Source organism: Rattus norvegicus, chromosome X (assembly GCF_021556685.1).
Source record: "Rattus norvegicus strain SHRSP/BbbUtx chromosome X, alternate assembly SHRSP_T2T, whole genome shotgun sequence".
Taxonomy (NCBI): Eukaryota; Metazoa; Chordata; class Mammalia; order Rodentia; family Muridae; genus Rattus; species Rattus norvegicus.
This window is the reverse complement of record NC_141554.1, coordinates 49,702,315-49,720,552: the sequence shown is the minus strand read 5'-3', so window position 1 is coordinate 49,720,552 and position 18,238 is coordinate 49,702,315. Positions and strand designations below refer to the sequence as shown.

Here is an 18,238-nt window from a genome sequence, read left to right as displayed (position 1 = left end):
GGAAATCCAGGGCTAGTAAGATGACTCATCACATACAGGTCGTTGTTGCCAAGCCTGGGAACCTGAGCCCAGACACCCAGATATATACACATGAACTCAAAATAAATAAGATAAAAAAGAAATTTAAAATGTAATCATACATATTATGATTATCCAATAAGCTTTCTGGATATTTCTTGGATTATATGTCATAATTGTCATGACTGACAGGCTGTTAATTTGAGTGATGTTTGCAAAGAAATAACAATAAATTATATCTATAGAAGCAAGACTTTATCTTTGGGATCAAGACTGTATGCTCCGTGTTATCACAGTTGTTTAAACAGACAAAGGCTAGAACCTCCAGTTCCACAAACAAATGTGAAATCTACTCAGGCCAGTTTACTGCCATGTCTTTGGTCATGTGAAAAATGTCATTTGTGCCAACATCAGAAAAGCTTCCACCAGTGCATTTAGCCTCTCCAGTATTGCTGATGAATCCACAGTTCAGGTTCAATGGCGTTCAAAACTTGATCAAAAATGACCAGACTTTATATTCTTACACCAACATCTATCTGATTGGAGGAATGGATAATAGTCATCATGTTTAAACATCTACCATTCCAGTTAAGAAAATATGATAGCATCTTGTTCTTAGTCTTTTTCTTAATAGGGACATAAAGCCCACAAATAAAAATATGCCTGAAGAATGGGACAGGCATTGGGCATTGTCCATGCCTAGTAAAGTACTCCAAGAACCTATTTGTATACTAGATGACACAATGTCAATGTCTGTGTACAACTGCCAACTGGGATGCAAGACACTGCCCATGCCAATCATCCTGAAAAGCAGCTATAAAAAGCAGGAAGCTACTCTGCACCTTGTCAGTGAGGTCCAGATACCTACAGAGCTCACACACGATGAGGGTCATCCTCCTCCTGCTCACACTGGATGTGCTAGGTGTCTCCAGTATGATGACAGACAAGAATCTCAAAAAGAAGGTAGCAGACCTACATGGAACGGGGCTGTGGGTGATAGGAATGCTGGGCAGAGACAGAAACAGATAGAGAGATAGAGGCTTGGAAGGGGGCTGTGTGCAGGTGGGTGGAGGTGCAGCAAGAGACAGAGAAGCAGAGGCAGAAAGACCTTAAAGGGGGGAAAGAATTTTCTAGAAGTTGGTATTTGCCAAATCTGGTAATGGAGAGTGACAAATGTGGGGGAAGTAGTTGTATCTCATAAATGCTTTTCTGAGAGAAAAACAAAAACAGGGGGACAGATACCAAGAGATAGAGACAGAGATAAATTAGGGAGTTCCTGGAGAATGTTACTAGGGATGGACAACTACCCTCTGGATGTTGCAATTCTCTACATCTGGAGTGGAGAGAAATAGAGAAAGGGAGAGTGGTCTAAAGGGTGATTTTTCTGAGACAAAGTCAGAGAGAGGCCAAGAGACAAAGACAAAGATATACGCAGAGAGAATAATGCTTCTGAAGATAGCTTTTTGTGGTCTTTATGTGACACAGAGAGATGGGAATGGGAAAGAATGTTCTAGAAGTATTCTCTACATCTCAGAGTGGAGAGTGGCAGGGAGAGAGAATAGTCTAAAGGGTGATTATTTTCTGAGTGATAGATGGATACTGAGAGACCAGATACAGATACACACATAGACCTGGAGAGAGACATAGAGAGAACATCCATCAGTCTGGCACCAAGGGTTTGTCTGGCTTTGCCAGCAAATCAAAAACCTACATCATTTCCTATGTTACCACTCATGTTCCTCACATTGTGAAGAAATTGAAGCCATGATAATGAATATGATGAAATAATTTAAAGGGGTGAATTGTACTAATGTTATGCTTGCAGTGACCATTGTCTACTTTGGCCTGTTATCCAAAACATTAAAAGGACTCTAAAAGATCTGCAGATAGAGCAAGATGACTTCATTCAAGGCAAAGCTATAGTGCAGATTACAGACAGACAGGCATACTGCCAAAGATAGACAGCTGCCCACTTGACTGACTGGACTCAAGTTCCCCAAGCTATTATGTCTCTATCAGGGGTCCCAAGGAGACTGATGAGCTGGTTATTAAGGGGCCAGATTTATTTTGATTGACAGATTAAAACATTTCTCTGTGTAACCTTTTTCATGGTACATCTGATTTTAATCATACATATGCCAAATTACACAAAGCCATAATGGGGCCAGTAGGATAAGATCATCTGAAGAACATGTTTTTGTCTTACTATGCATACACCCCAAACCAGTTCAGGCCAGATCAGCATTTCTACTCTCCAAATCAGAATACATTGAAAATATAGTTGAATAGAAACTGTCTGGACTTATCATTGTTAGGGGCATTGGAAGCCCTACACCATTTTTCAGAAAAGGGATGACTAACTGGATGCAGAGTTGGGGACTATGAGGGGTTCTTTTGTGTACTCTACAGCCTTGTTCACAGATGAGTGTGTGAGTGTTCTGATACAGACAGGGAGGAGGAAGAAAGGGTTGTTATATGGGGAACTTTACACCATTGTTTAGAGAGGGGTATGTGAGTAGCCTGATGCAGTTGTCTTGAAGGGGTCTGAAATCAATATTTGGTTCATTGCACAGAGTATTCATGAATATAAAAGAAGCTAAGCTGTATAATGCCTTATTACATAATCAGGTTGTGAATTACCGCATGTGGGTTTTGAATTCCAGGGTACTAAACTGTCACATACTTTTACCTGCCTTGTTTCCATAGCTGCATTTTTTTTCCAGATTGAAGGGAATTGGAGAACCGTTTACTTAGCTGCCAGTAGCGTGGAGAAGATAAATGAAGGCTCACCATTGAGGACCTACTTCCGTCGCATTGAGTGTGGGAAGAGATGCAACCGAATCAATCTCTACTTTTATATTAAGTAAGATATAATACAATAGACAGAACCTACTCATTTGATGGTCTGTGGGTTGAAAAATGAAATGCTTTCAGTCAACACTCATATCAGTGAACACACACAGCACTAAGTGAGAATTCTTATATCACTTTGCTCTGTATGGTACTTTTAACTTAGAATGAGTGAATTTATTTATTTTATATCAAGCCAAATTAAAATAAAAAATATCAAGAGATGGGTGATGATTATACATAGGTAATAGATACATAGATAATAGATATAAAAGTAGATAGGGCTGGAGGGATGGCTCAGCAGTTAAGAGTACTGTCTGCTCTTCCAGAGGCTCTGAGTTCAATTCCCAGCAACCACATGGTGGCTCACAACCATCTGTAATGGGATCCGATGCCCTCTTCTGGTGTGTCTGAAGACAGCTACAGTGTACTCATATACATGAAATAAATAAAATAAATCTTAAAACATAGATAGATGACACATATACACAAACGTAGGTAGTTAGATAATAATTAGCTAGAGAGATGATAGACATATACATAGATATGTAGGTAGACAGATAATAGATGATAGAAGATAAATAGATAAATAATAGATGGATACATGTATACAGACACACACATAGGTAGGTAGGTAGGTAGATATACATAGTAGATATATAGACAGATGATAGATACATCTCTCTATCTGGGGTGATTAGAGAACACCATGAAAGAAACAGGCTTGGGTGTAAAGTACACATGGAAAACACATATTCAAAATCAGCTCCTTGTTGAAGTTAAACATCACAAAACTGTATACCAAAATAACATAATAACATAATTTATAATCACTTAATTTTCTATTTATCACTCCTCAAAAGCCCAGTTGGGAGAGAATATATATCAAAATAAATGTTAAGACAGTTTTAGTACTTTTAAACTATCTTGATATGAGTGTTATTATCCATCAAGTATATATTTCCTTGATGAAGGTAGTTTTTGTTAATTATATGCTGATATTTGAGGCTTTTCATAAATTGATTATTTATAAATTCAAGTTTCTAAGGAAGATTCTCTGTACATTGTGCTGGCTTTGAACTCAATACAGAGTAAAAGTTAGCTTTTTTATTTTATTTATTATATATGCCCATATAATAAATAAATTAATAAATATACCGTATTTTTCTGGACAGTGTTTCTATGTGTAGCCTTGGTTGTCCTGGAACTTACTCTGTAGATCAGGCTAGCCTCAAAATCAGAGATCCACTTTCCTCTACCCTCTGAGTTCTAGGATTAAAGGTGTGTGTCACCCTCACCTGCTAATTTATATCTTTTTAAAAACAGGTTCTCATTATATAGCCTGGCTGCCCTGGAATTCTCTATGGAGACCAGACTGGCCTTGAACTCACAGAGATCTACCTGCCTCTACCTCACAGGTTCTGGGTTCAAAGGTCCACCACCACATGCAGCCTTTTTGTGTTTTTATTTATTTTTGCTTTTTAATTAATTTTTTAGAATGACAGCGAACCTATCCTCCTGAATCAGTCTGACATTGATACCACCATGCTTGACACCTAAAATTATTTAAAGGAGTAATAGTTTAAAATCAAGTAGGTGTATACACTAGCGGGTTGAAGAGATAAAATTTTTATTTTTAAATACATTTTTTTAAAAATAAAACTTAATTACATCATTTCCCCTTCCATTTTCTCACTACAATCCTTCCCATGTTTACCCTCCTCCCTTGGTTTCTTTCAAATCCTAGTTGTGTATTCTTAAATATACAACCTATTCATTCCATATAATGTTACTTGAATAGATTTGACTTTACAGTAACCATTTGATATTCAGAAAACCAGTTGATAGGGAGGACTTCACTTTAGGGAAGACTACAAATTATGCTAAAACTCATATGGAGCTAGGAAAGATCCTATGGTAGCTAAAACAATCCTGTGCAAAAAGAATAGTGCTGGAGGGATTGCCATCCCAGACACAGTGATTTGTTTACACACAGAAAATGAACTCCAAGGCCTTCAACAGGCCTTATGTAACCCCATCCCTGGCCTAAACGGTTATTCTCATTTTTTGTTTTTGGTTGTATGCCTATAATGGTTGAGACATATCTGCAGCCCAATTATTCCCATGTTTTTAGAGTATTTTAGAATCTAAGCTGTGACTGTCACTATTAGTCACATGGACCTCTGGTGAGTGAATACAGATCTGAATACATGACCGTGCCTAAGACTCTATGGATCTCCTGATCTGTTGATGCACATCCCAACTTATATCTTCTCAGAATACAACTGTAAGCTGAATTTGAATCCATTTAAATGCACAAAGTGATTGCTGCTACAGAACCTATAAGATTAGTGATATTTATGATACAGGCAAAAAATAAATACATGATTCCAATGTAAATATAGAAGCCAGACTATAGTGTATGTAGGGCACTGAGATGTGCTCTGCACCAGGTGGCCTTGCATCCTTTAAGCCCAATGTCTACAGACATTTCTCATCTCAGATTGGGGTAAAATTTTTGCTTAATACTTTGGGTTTTTTATTTATCAATAATTGTTATTGGGTGCTGGGGATACAGCTGTGTTAGGAGTGTGATTTCTGAGCATGAACTCATGATTCCATCCTCAAAACAAAGCTGCAGTCCTATATTCCCAATACCCAGCACTTGGTGAGTAGAGGCAGGAAGATCAGGGGTTCAAGGACATTCATTAGTTGGGGCTCATGATAGGCAACAGGTGTCACACAGAGAAGCTAATTCTGCCCCAACAGAGACACCTGCAAACACCTAACAGAGTGATTGATGACATTAAGGATGTTATTAATTATATTTAAGGAAGATGTCCTACAACAACATGTGCTTAAGACAGATCTCCAGAGGAAAATGTTTGCAATAACCTGTGCTGTTATTTATGTGGAATCAGGACAATATGACAACATGCATGCATTTGTTTTTCAGGAAAGGGGCCAAGTGCCAACAGTTTAAAATCGTGGGAAGGAGATCCCAAGACGTTTACTATGCAAAGTGTGAGTAAACAGTGCCAGGGTGAATACATAGCCTTAATGTTGTTTCCCAAAATTCTCAGTCTTAGTTGAATTTGGCATATCTGGATATCTACATTCCAGTGCAATTGTCTCTACAAATTACAAATGGAATCTTGAAGAAAGCCTCTTTATTTTCTTCCTACTCATTTTGGAACTAATAAGAGCTGTGGTTTATTTGTTTATTTTTAATGACTTTTTAAAACTTTTTTTTATTTCTATGGCATATGTCTTACCAAGCACACTTCCCTTGTTTAGCTTTAAGTATAAATTAAATCACAGACAGACAAGAGTCTGAGAATTAAAAGGTAATTTGAGCACTCCAAAAAATAACTTGATGCAAAAGAGGAACTAGGATTTTATCAACTATTAAAATGACTCCCAGCAATTCTGAAACATGAGTCTTGTATATGGAATGATAAACGATCTAAATTTTATAATTTTATTGGAGAGAAAAATATTTACAATATATAAATTTCAGTATCATGAATAGTCTTATCTCTTTAGTTCTGACAGGCAAAGCATATGACCTACAACACACTGAGGTTCATATATAAATAATTATATAAATAATTGAGGTATCAGTTTAATTTGTCATGAAACAAGTGGTAAAGATACTTTCATTATTTTCTATTCTGCCATAAAAAGTCTATTTAACCCGATACATTAGTCTGATAGACTAAACATGTCATGAACTCTAGCTTGTTTATAGGTGAATTTATTGTACTTAAATTCAGGAGCAGAATCAACTCACAAGCATATATCCCTCCAAAGAGCCACCCCACCTTGTGTGTTATGTAATTTAGTTGAAAGCCATCCTACTCTACACAACAAGTTTCAGGCCAATCAAAGATAATGAGACCAGTCTCAGAAGGAAAATGAGTTACCACTGACATGAAAAGTAACAGTCATTATATCAATGGGAAGGTCTTGGGACAGTCACTTCCCCTCTTTAAGAAGTCTTATTAGTGAACCAGTGAGTGTATTGGGGTCACTTACAAGAGCATGTGTAAATATGACTGTGTTCTTGAAGAGCCCAACTCAGCTTGGATGACACTCCTGAAAGCTTTATCCTTGGAGCTTTAGCAAGGCTTACAGAGTAGCTAGCTAGTCAGAGTCTCTTCCACAGGGCTTGTTCACTGTTTCCCATAATGTTGTGGAGTGGCCTGCTGAAAGTTGTTACTCTCAAAATCGTCCTGAGACTTCTGGGTATTTTACTTCTCAAATCTCATGACCTACCAAGACAGAATGTTTCAGTTTGGAGAAAAGTGCTATGTGGCACCCTCTCTTTTTTTTCTGTCATGTGTCTGAGGAAAAATTGGTAAAGTTAGATAATTGGACCACTAAATGTAGAACAGATTCATGAAAATGTCATAATATATATAATAATATATATAAAATCAGAGAGCTTTCCTCAATGTGTGTATATATGTGTAGATAATCCCACCATTAAATGTAATAAGATCCATAAAAATGCCTATATATGTACACACATGTATTATATATATTATATATATTACATCTTTCCTCAATATAGTATGTATAAACAATTCCACCATTAAATTTAATAAGATCAATGAAATGTATATACATATGTGTATATAAATATAATCATACATCTATTCTCAGCAAGTAAGAGGATTGTAGTATGCTACCTTTTATGCACCCACACATCTTGGTATCAGGAACATCGCTACCCAAATCAATATAGGTTCTACATATTTGTAGGTAACTGTGGGATATTAGAAACATTTTATATCTTACAACAAAATTATAAACCTGCTTTATAATTCCCTGTTTGTCTTGACTAGTTTCAACACATGGAGCAGAATATTGTGGGTTAGAGACTGTATGATCCATATACACATTCATAACTGTGCAGTTAGAATGAGTCTGTTCATTCTGTTGACTTTATGTTTCTTATCTATCTCAGATGAAGGGAGCACGGCATTCATGTTAAAGACAGTGAATGAGAAGATATTGCTGTTTGATTATTTTAACAGAAACAGAAGAAATGACGTTACACGAGTGGCTGGAGTTTTGGGTGAGTGTCACACATGGAACTTGTCATCTGAGTGTGCGATTCAAGGATATGATTACATGCATATCTCTGAACTCAAAGGTCACAATGTGTTTGTGCACCTGATTCTGTTCTTCATGTTGATAAATAACTGAAGCTGTGATGGTGAGCTTTGAAGATCAACTTGGCACAACACAGAATGCCCTGGGAAGGGTCTCAGTAGGAAATTTCGCACAGGAGACTGACCTGTGGATGTCTTATGATAATTAACATAAGTCTCCACCCAATGTGGAGCAAGAGGATAGGCATTAAGCTTCAACTACCAACAGACACAACTCAGAATCCGCTGGCAAAGTTCTTAGCGAGGGTTTTCTCTCATGAGATTGGCCTGTGTGCATATCTCTGGTAGTATACTAAGTGATGATTACAAAAGGGGGCTCTGCTCACTGTATTCAGTAGCATTTGCTGGGCACATCATCCTGACCTGTATCAGACTGCAAACGCTGGATAAATGCAAGCACACATTTGTATGCATTCTTTTATCTCTGTTCCTCGCGATGGACTTGGTGCTTCTCCCCACCCCCAACTTCTCCCACTGGAATTTCCCCCAATTAAATGTGCTATAACTGGGTAAATGTGATCTTTTCTACCATAAATTGTTTTTGTCAAAGCATTTTGTCAGAATATTGAGCAAGGAAACTGAGATATTGATAAAATTGTCAATGTTATAAAACATGAGAGAGAGTGTTACATCCTGGGGTCCACTGACTACTTTGATTTCTCAGGAAAATGATATAATTTTGCACTGTCAATCTATTGGAGAAAGGGGACCAGTGTTGTGCACTGGCACTTTATAGGAGACTAAGCAATAGAGAATATTTCATTTGTGTGCTGGGTACTAATGTTGTGACATCTTCCCTATACACCATGAAACACAGCGAAAGGCAGGCAACTGACTAAGGATGAGATGACAGAATACATGAACTTCGTGGAAGAAATGGGCATTGAGGATGAGAATGTACAACGTGTCATGGACACAGGTATAGTAGCAACCTGCGTGTGTAACTTCTTATTTTGCATTTTTATAATAAATGTTAATTTTTGATTATCAAGGGTCTTGGGAAGATGGCTCAGTGGGGAAAGTGCACACAAGCATGAGGACCCAAGTTTGGATCTCAGCACCCATTTAGAAAGCCAAGAATAACAGAGCTGGAATGGGGAGGGGACTAGAGGAACGTTCTAGTAATAGATCTACCTGAAAGACCATGTCTCAAAACTAACAATGTGTAGAATGAATAAAGAAGATGTTTAAAAATCAGTGTCTTACCTATGCATGCATGGGTATACACGTCATTCACATGACTATGGATACACCAATGAACCATGCAGCTAGATACACACATACAAAATCTACCTGAAATGAAACTCAGTTCCTACGGTCCTCCGTTAAGATACTCTATTCAAAATTTAGCTTTTTATCTGCATTTTTTATGAAAACTGTTCATATGTAGTAATATTATTAATAGTATGTTAAAGAACTCTATTACTTTGAAGTAATAGTGTTGTTTTAAAACAATATATTACTTTAAAAATAATATTATTATATTAAAAATAATATCATTTTTCCATATTCACTCTCCTTTAGACACCTGTCCAAACAAGATCAGAATTAGGTGAGTCAAAGAACGTTCATTTTATATCTTGAAGTTTAACTTTAATTCATTTTCTAAAATAATATTTTATTTATTCCTTAACCTTTTCATATATGTATATAATGTATCATGATCTTACCTACTCCCACACATCTCACCCCAGAGACCCAGCAACAACACATCTCCCTCTATACTTCATGACTTTTAAATTTTATTATTATTATTATTATTATTATTATTATTATTATTATTATATCTCAACGAGTCCAGTTGGTGCTATTTCTAAATAGGGTGTGTCAATTCCTAAGGCATGAGCAATGTAATATACCAGGGGCCACAGCCATAGAGAAAAATGGACTATAGGGAGCTGGTGGCGCATGCATTTAATCCCAGCACTCAAGAGAAAGAAGCAAGTGTATCTTTGAGTTCTAAACCAGCCTAACCTACAGAGTGAGTTCCAGGGCATCAAGAGCTACACAGAGAAACCCTGTCTCATAAAACCAAAAAAAAATGTTTTTTTAAGATAGAAAAGGAAGGAAGGAAGGAAGGAAGAAGGGAGAGACAGAGGGATAGAGACAGAGACAGAGACAGAGAGGCAAAAAGAATAAAAAAGAAAAATATGGAGCCCCCCCCCTCCCAGAAACTATCAACTGGCAATAGCTCTTTGGTTAATAGTGGGTAGTCCTGAGTCCCCCTCTGCTCCATTCTAGAATGTTAACTGACTTGATCTGGCCAAGATCTTGTGCAGACCACCACAGTTGCTGTGAGTTCACGATTGTAACAGGTCTGTCATGTTCAGAAAACAGAATTTCATGGCTCTACTCCCTACCCAGATGACCATCAATGACTGAGCATCCACAGTCACTTGTTCTCAGCCCTTTGACCAGCTACAAATTTCTGCATGAACCACTCCCTACTGTAAAAAGTTGAGCAGAAGCCAGATGTGGAGGCACACACCCTTAATCCCAACACTTGGGAGACAAAGGTATATGAATCTATGTGAGTATCAGGCCGGCCTGATCTATATACTGAGCTCTAGGACAGCCAGGTACATGGTCAATATCCAAACAAACAAAAACTTAAAACTGTGATTTGACCAAAGTTGAGAGCAGCATAAATCTATGAGTATTTTAAAGACAGTAGCTTGGAAACATAAGAGTTTATCACCACTGGTCGTCTCCATAGGCTCTATGAGCTCCATTGACATAGGCAAAAGGATTACAAGAGGAATCCACACCTACCCCTGTTTTTCCCTAGATGTGAGATTCCTTCTATGGAGCTGGCATGAAATTTAATCAGAGAGTGGTTGGTTCCCCCAGTACAGCCTTTATTGCAGCACCAGTGGACACAAGGATGCTTTTATAGTGTGTAGGGGCAGCCTGATGACATCATTGATGTGGCATGCATCCCACATGCACAGACTATTAAGTACATCTAAGCACTGTAGAAGAGTTTTCTAGACCATTTGAAAATGATTTCTTGATGCCCTACAGCTACAGCATGTGGTGTCTTCAGCAATAGTGTCCTACCATTTAGTTATGGTGGATAGGCAAGGGATACGTCAATAGCCAAGTTATTTTGGTGTTTCTAAGGCCTCCTCCACTAATAAATAGTATGGTGGTACCCCATGCCTAAAAATTAGAATTTCACTGAATAAATCGTATCTTCTGGAAACAGCAATGTACAATTGCAGAAATCCTCTGCTGAAACCTTTTAATACTTTTTTTTAAATTTTCTTACTCATTCCATTCATTTACATCTCAAACGATATCCCACTTCCCAGTTATCCCCTCCACCAAACCTCCATCCCACATCTGCCCTTCCCCATCCCCTTTACCTGTATTAAAGTGCTCCCCCACCCACCCACACTCTCCTGCTCCACTGCTCCAGCATCCCCCTATGCTAGGGCATCAAGCCTCCCCGGGGCCAAGGGCCTCCTTTCCCATTGCTGTCAGGCAAGGCCATCATTTGATATATATATATCAATGACTGTGTGGTCAGGCAAGTCTATATTGTTCTTTCAATGGGGTTGCAATACCCCTCTACTCCTCCAGTCATTCTGCCAGCTCCCACATTAGGTTCCCTGGGCTCAGTCTGATGATTGACTTCAAGCATCCACATCTACATTGGTCCATTGATGGCCAGACTTACTCAGGAACCACCAGCCACACAAGGTTGCTGTCAGCAATCGCCTCCTGACCATAGAAACAGTGTTAGGTTTGGTGTCTGCAGACATGATGGATCCCCAGGTGGGGCAGACCCTTCAGTCTCTGTTCCATTTTTTGGCCCTGTTCTTCTTTGGACAGAAATATTTCTGAGTTAAAAACTTTGAGAGGAGTGGTGCCTATCTGCTGGAGGAGGTCTCAACAGGTTCTATCTCCCCCTTCTGTGTGCATTTCAGCTAAAGTCATCCCCGTTGGGTCCTAGAGCCTGACGTTTCCCTGGTGTCTGGGACCCTCCAGTGGCTATCCCCAGTTCCTCATCCCACCTGCTACATAATTTTGTTCGATTTCCTGACCCTCTGTAACTCTCTAACATTTCCTCCAGTTCCTGATACTGCCACCCTTATTTCCTTCCCCTCCTTTCTCACTCCCTGGCCCCCCTATCCCTCCACCTCCCACAATCATCTGGTTCCCTGCTCAATGCAGAACTGAAGCATCCACACCCTGGTCTTCCTTCTTTCTATGCTCCATATGGTTTGTGGGATGCATTATGGGCATTGTGAGATTTTGGGCTCATTATCAGTGAGTACATACCATGTGTATTCTTTTGACTGGGTTGCCATAGTCAGGATGGTATTTGCTAGTTCCATCCATTTGCCTATGAATTTCATGAAGTCATTATTTTTGATAGCTGAGTAGTGCTCCATTGTGTAGATGTACCAGAGTTTCTTACACATTCTTCTGTTGAGGGACATCTGGGTTCTTTCCAGCTTCTGGCTATTACAAAGAAGGCTACTATGAACATAGTGGAGCATAGGTCCGGGTTGTTGTATGCTGGAGCATATTTTGCGTATATGCCCAGGAGTGGTATATCTGGGTCTTCGGTAGTACTATGTCCAATTTTCTGAGGAAACACCAGACTGATTTCCAGAGTGATTGAACCAGCTTACATTCGCACCAACAATGCAGAAGTGTTCTTCTTTCTCCACATCCTGGCTGATGTCTGCTGTCACCTGCGTTTTTGGTCTTAGCCATTCTGACTGGTGTAAAGCAGAATCTCAGGATCATTTTGATTTGCATTTCCCTGATGACTTTAGGCATGGGGTACCACCACTTCTCAAGCCATTTGAGATTCCTTGGTTGAGAATTCTCTATTTATTTAGCTCTGTACTCCATTTTCAATACGGTTATTTGACTCTCTGAAGTCTAACTTACTGAGTTCTTTGTATATTTTAAGATATTAGACCTCTATCAGATATAGGGTTGGTAATGATCTTTGCCAATCTGTGGATTGCCATTTTGTCCTATTGACAGTGTCCTTTGCTTTACAGAAAGTTTTCAATTTTATGAGGTCCCATTTGTTGATTGTTGCTCTTTTTTTTTTTTTTTTTCGGAGCTGAGGACCGAACCCAGGGCCTTGCGCTTGCTAGACAAGCGCTCTACCACTGAGCTAAATCCCCTACCCTGATTGTTGCTCTTAAAGCATAAGCCATTGGTGTTCTGTTGAGGAAGTTTTCCCCTGTGCCCATGTATTCGAGGCTCTTCCCCACTTTCTCTTCCATTAGATTCACCATGTCTAGTTTTACCTGGTCCTTGATCCACTTGGACTTGAGTTTTGTACAAGAAGATAAGAATGGATCAATTTGGATTCTTGTACATGCTGACCTCCAGTTGAACCAGCACCATTTGTTGAAAATTCTTTTTTCCCTGGATGGTTTTAGCTCCTTTGTTAAAGATTAAGTAACCATAGGTGTGCGGGTTCATTTCTGGGTCTTCAATTCTATTCCCTTGATCTACCTGCCAGTTTTTGTACCAATACCATACAGTTTTTATCACTATTGCTCTGTAATACAGTTTGAAGTCAGGGATGGTGATTCCCTCAGAAGTTCTTTTATTGTTGAGAATAGTTTTCGCTACTCTGGGTTTTTGTTATTCCAGATGAATTTCAGAATTGCTCTTTTTAACTCTATGAAGAATTTTTAACTCTATGAAGAATTTTTGATGGGGATTGCATTGAATCTGTAGATTGCTTTTAGCAAAATGGCCATTTTTTACTATATTAATCCTGTCAATCCATGAGCATGGGAGGTCTTTCCATCTTCTGAGATCTTCAATTTCTTTCTTCAAAGGCTTGAAGTTCATGTCATACAGATCTTTAACTTGCTTGGTTAAAGTCACACTGAGGGATTTTATATTATTTGGGACTATTGCGAAGGGGCTTGATTCCCTAATTTCTTTTCTCAGACCTTTTATCCTTTGAGTAGAGAAAGGCTACTTATTTGTTTGACTTAACTTTATATACAGCCACTTTGCTGAAGTTGCTTATCAGCTATAGGAGGTCTCAGGTAGAATTTTTGGAGTTGTTTATATATACTATTCTATCATCTGTAAATACTGATTTTTTACTTCATCCATCTCAATTTGCAGCCCTTTGTCTAGTGTATTTCTGTAAAACTTCTTCATACACCTTCAATTTTAGTTAACTACCCCTCTTCCTTATACCAAACCACATCCACACCTGCTCCTTAACCCACAGCTTTACCCCTCTAATCTTCCCTGTCACCAGTACCTAATTATATCACCTACCTAATTATATTTTAATCTCACAATCATAGGCTTCCATATGAGTCTTTAATTACCCTTCATTCTGGTTAAGCCATCCACCACACCCTAATTTCCTCATTCCACATCCAACTCCATGATTGAAACTTCCTGTCCCCACTATTCTTCTTTATTCTTTGTTTTAATGGCATTTCACTTGATGGATCCACTCCCTTCATGGACCCAATTCAAACTGTTTTCTAATTACCTGGTTTTCTCACATACTCCATATTACACATACAAAATAAAAGATTCAAATCTAAGATCTACATGTAAAATAGAATGCACAGAGTTTGTCTTTCTGAGCCTGGGTGATCTCATTGAGTACAATAATTTCCAGTTCCTTCTATTTACTTGGAAATTTTGTATTTCATTTTCTCTATGGTTGAGCAATATTCTCTTATATATTACATTTTCCTGATCCATTCATTGGTTGATGAGCAGTTAAGTCAAGTTCATTTCTTAGCTATTATGAACTTAGCTGCAATGAGCATGGACATTCAAGGGTCTCTGTAATAGGATATAAAGCCATTTGGGTACATATCAAGAAAAAGTGTAACTGAGTCACATGGGAATTCTTTTTTAATTTTTGGGTTTATTTGATGTTCATAGTTTTTGTTTTTCATTTTGTTTTGTTTTAAGTTCTTTGTATATTTTAGACACTAATCTTTTATCACATGTATAGCTGGCAAAGATCTCCATTCCCTGAGAAATCTGTGAATTTAATTGACAGCTTCTTTTGCTGTAGTTTTTAATTCCATGATATCTGACCAGTGTTGGTCTTACTTTCTTGCTACAAGAATCTTATTCAGAGAACCCATATCTAAATCCAAACCTGTGTCTATGGACAACATTCACTCCTTGTTTTCTCCTCTATCAGCTTCAGAATACCAGGTCTCATGATATAGTCCTTGATCCGTTTGCAGTTGAGTTTTTTGCATGGTGACAGGAAAGGGCCCAGGTTCATTTCTCTGTATCTTGAAGTCCACTTTTTACAATTCTGTCTATTTATGGAATTATCATTTTTATGTTAGGTCATTTTCCTTCTTTCAGTGGAGACATTGACAAATATTCATAAGGGGACTAATTCTTACTAGTGTGGAGGTGGCATTCTCTTGTATTGAGGGCAGCAAGTTATACCCCTAGTCTCTCTCTGGGATTCAGCTACTATATTGGACTGGAGAAAGACTCTGGCTGTAGGATGCATGGGGCTTGGTAAAGTCCAATGTGAAAGTACCTTGAAACAAAAAAATATATAATTTTAGTTTAAATTCATAGAAACTACATCATCAAATAAACAGGTAAGTTCTAAAAAATACCAATTTAGGTCTTGATATAAGATCATTTGTCATATTAAAATTTTCCACATATGGAAAATTTCCATACAAAGTTTATGTATATTCCCAAACATACAAAATCTTGTAAAATGTTTAGGCATGATACATCTTGTCATTGTTTGCCTCTTTAATGGCTTGTGTTTGTTTTATTTTCCACTCTCATCAAATATCATGTGTTACTATCCTAAATATATGAAATAATTCTGTTCCCAACATTACAGATGACATCAGGAATTTTCCACTATATTCTTCCTGGAACCTGAAACATCAATATGAAGATGAAGCAATCTTTTCTTTCAGATCATATCTTCCTATTTGCTGCAAATTACAATTCTTGTCTCCATACTTTCTCTTTCATTCATACTTTCCCATGTTCTAATTGGTATTAGTACATCTTTGAATGTTTAAATAAATCTATTTCACTTGCATACGTGTCTTTGAAGAAAGGAAACTAAAGTGCAATGCACATAAATATCTATTTGACATTTTTAAAAGAAGAGGAGGGTTGGAGGGTTGCTCAAAGGTTAACAGTGCTTGCTGCTCTTTCAGAAGACCTGAGTTAAATTCTTAGCACCCCATCAGGCAGCTCATAACTGCATCTCCAGGGGACTTGACACCCTCTCCTGGACTCCTTGAGCAGTGCCCACAGATTTTACACACACACACACACACACACACACACACACACACACACACACACCTTTGTAAAAATATATTTGAATGCAAGTATGGGTTAATAATATCTGATAATTTTATTAATGATAATTTGAGGAGCTTGGGTAAAGCTTAGTTGTTAAAGTATTTGCCATGTAAACATAAACTTTAAATGTCTGTTCAATTATTAGAATCCACATGAAAAGCCAGGCATGGTGAACCATGCCTGTAATTTCAGTACCACTGAAGGAGGTAGAAACAGATAATCCTCTGATGTCGCTAGGAGCCAGGCTAGACTACCTGAAATACTACAGGTCAGTGAGAGACCATCTCAAAATAAGGCAGGGGACATAACAGACGGCTCAGTGGTCAAGAGCACCAGCGCTCTTCCAGAGGACTTGGGTTGGATTCCTAACACCCAAATGGTAGCTCACAACTGTATGTAACTCCAGTTCCCAGAGATCTAACATGTATGTGGACAAACATGCAAGAAAAACACCAATGCACATAAAATGAAATATAATAAACTCAAATAATGCAGATATGCATGAAGGATAGCACCTGACATCATCCTGTGACCTTCAACATTCACAAGCACACATGTGCATCCACAAACACGGGTGCAAAACTACACACACACACACACACACACTCACTCACACACACCATACACCAAAGAGTCTTGTCATTCTGGCATGTCACAGACTTTAGAAAGGAGGGTAAATTATTATATTGGCTGTTTAAAGTGAGCATTAAAACTTTGTGTACTGGTAGTTTGTCAACTTGACACAAGCCATAGTCATCTGGGGAAGATGCTCAAGAAAATACTTCCAGCAAGTTCAACTGTGGGGCATTCCTTGATTGGTGATCAATGCAGTGGCAGCTCCAACTCACTGCAGAAAACACTGCTGAGCAAACCATGAGGAGTCAGACAGTAAGCAGAACTCCTTCATGGACTCTGTATCAGTTTCTGCCTCCAGGTCTCAGCCTTGACTTCTCCAGGTGATGGACTACAAGCTGTCAGATGAAATAAACCCTTTTCTTCCCAAGGTACTTTTGGCCGTGGAGTTCATAAAAGCAATAGAAACCCTAAGACACAGAGTAATGTCGAAGAGCTTAAATCACAAATCATTTCTTAAAGTTGAAAGGACACTCCCTACATACCTATGCACATATATACAAATTCACATGTAAACATACATACATATATACTCAAACCACACACAAATACATATTTTAAAAATAGGAAAGGTCACAGGAAGAATTAATATGTAGTCTTTGAATTGCTTTGATTTATTTACTTTATTCATTTCCCTGCTAATGTTTTCTTCTATGATCATGCTTTCATAATGCCTTCTAAATATTGATATTTGCATCTCTGGACCATGATCATGCTCAACTGTTCGCAGAGAAACTTGTTTTTGTGGCGAGATGAATGTAATGACACTGGGGTTTTTGCATCATGTTTCGACATGTATTTATCCAGCTATCATTTGATCACCCATTATATTTCTGTGTGTGTGTGTGTGTGTGTGAGAGAGAGAGAGAGAGAGAGAGAGAGAGAGAGAGAGAGATTTAAATGACAATGACCTCCATAGGCACATAGATTTGAATGTTTGATCAGTAAGGAGTAGTACTATTTGAAAGGATAAGAAGATGTGGACTTGGAGGAAGTGTGTCACTGAGTATGAGCTTTGTGGTTTCAAAAGCCCAAGCCAGAGCCAGTGGTTCCTCATCCTGCTACCTGTTGACTCAGATGTGAAAAATCTTGACTTCTTCGGCATAGATCACCATGCCAAATAATGGATTAAACCTCTGACATTGTGTGACCCTTCCTGTGCCCAGGATTGTTGACCTATATTGGTCTATGAGGACAAGTGGAGCAAAGACAATGAGGGAGGAGCA

At 38.3% G+C, this 18,238-nt stretch overlaps 1 protein-coding gene across 1 annotated transcript; it reads left to right on the top strand.

Moving 5' to 3' along the window:
* Positions 1 to 860: 860 nt before the first annotated feature.
* Pbsn (probasin) lies at positions 861 to 16,106 on the top strand. Its single transcript, NM_019125.1, has 7 exons — positions 861 to 981; positions 2,742 to 2,881; positions 5,825 to 5,892; positions 7,841 to 7,951; positions 8,866 to 8,967; positions 9,573 to 9,600; positions 15,901 to 16,106. Exons 1-7 carry the CDS (start codon positions 901 to 903, stop codon positions 15,902 to 15,904), a joined length of 534 nt encoding a protein of 177 aa, NP_061998.1. The 5' UTR covers positions 861 to 900; the 3' UTR covers positions 15,905 to 16,106.
* Positions 16,107 to 18,238: the final 2,132 nt, after the last annotated feature.

Excerpts from the sequence above, each read along its gene's own strand:
- Pbsn (NM_019125.1), top strand. The coding sequence starts at position 901 with ATGAGGGTCATCCTCCTCCTGCTCACACTGGATGTGCTAGGTGTCTCC. Across the intron at positions 982-2,741 it reads ACAAGAATCTCAAAAAGAAG|ATTGAAGGGAATTGGAGAAC; the intron begins GTAGCAGACCTA and ends TTTTTTTTCCAG. Across the intron at positions 2,882-5,824 it reads AATCTCTACTTTTATATTAA|GAAAGGGGCCAAGTGCCAAC; the intron begins GTAAGATATAAT and ends TTTGTTTTTCAG.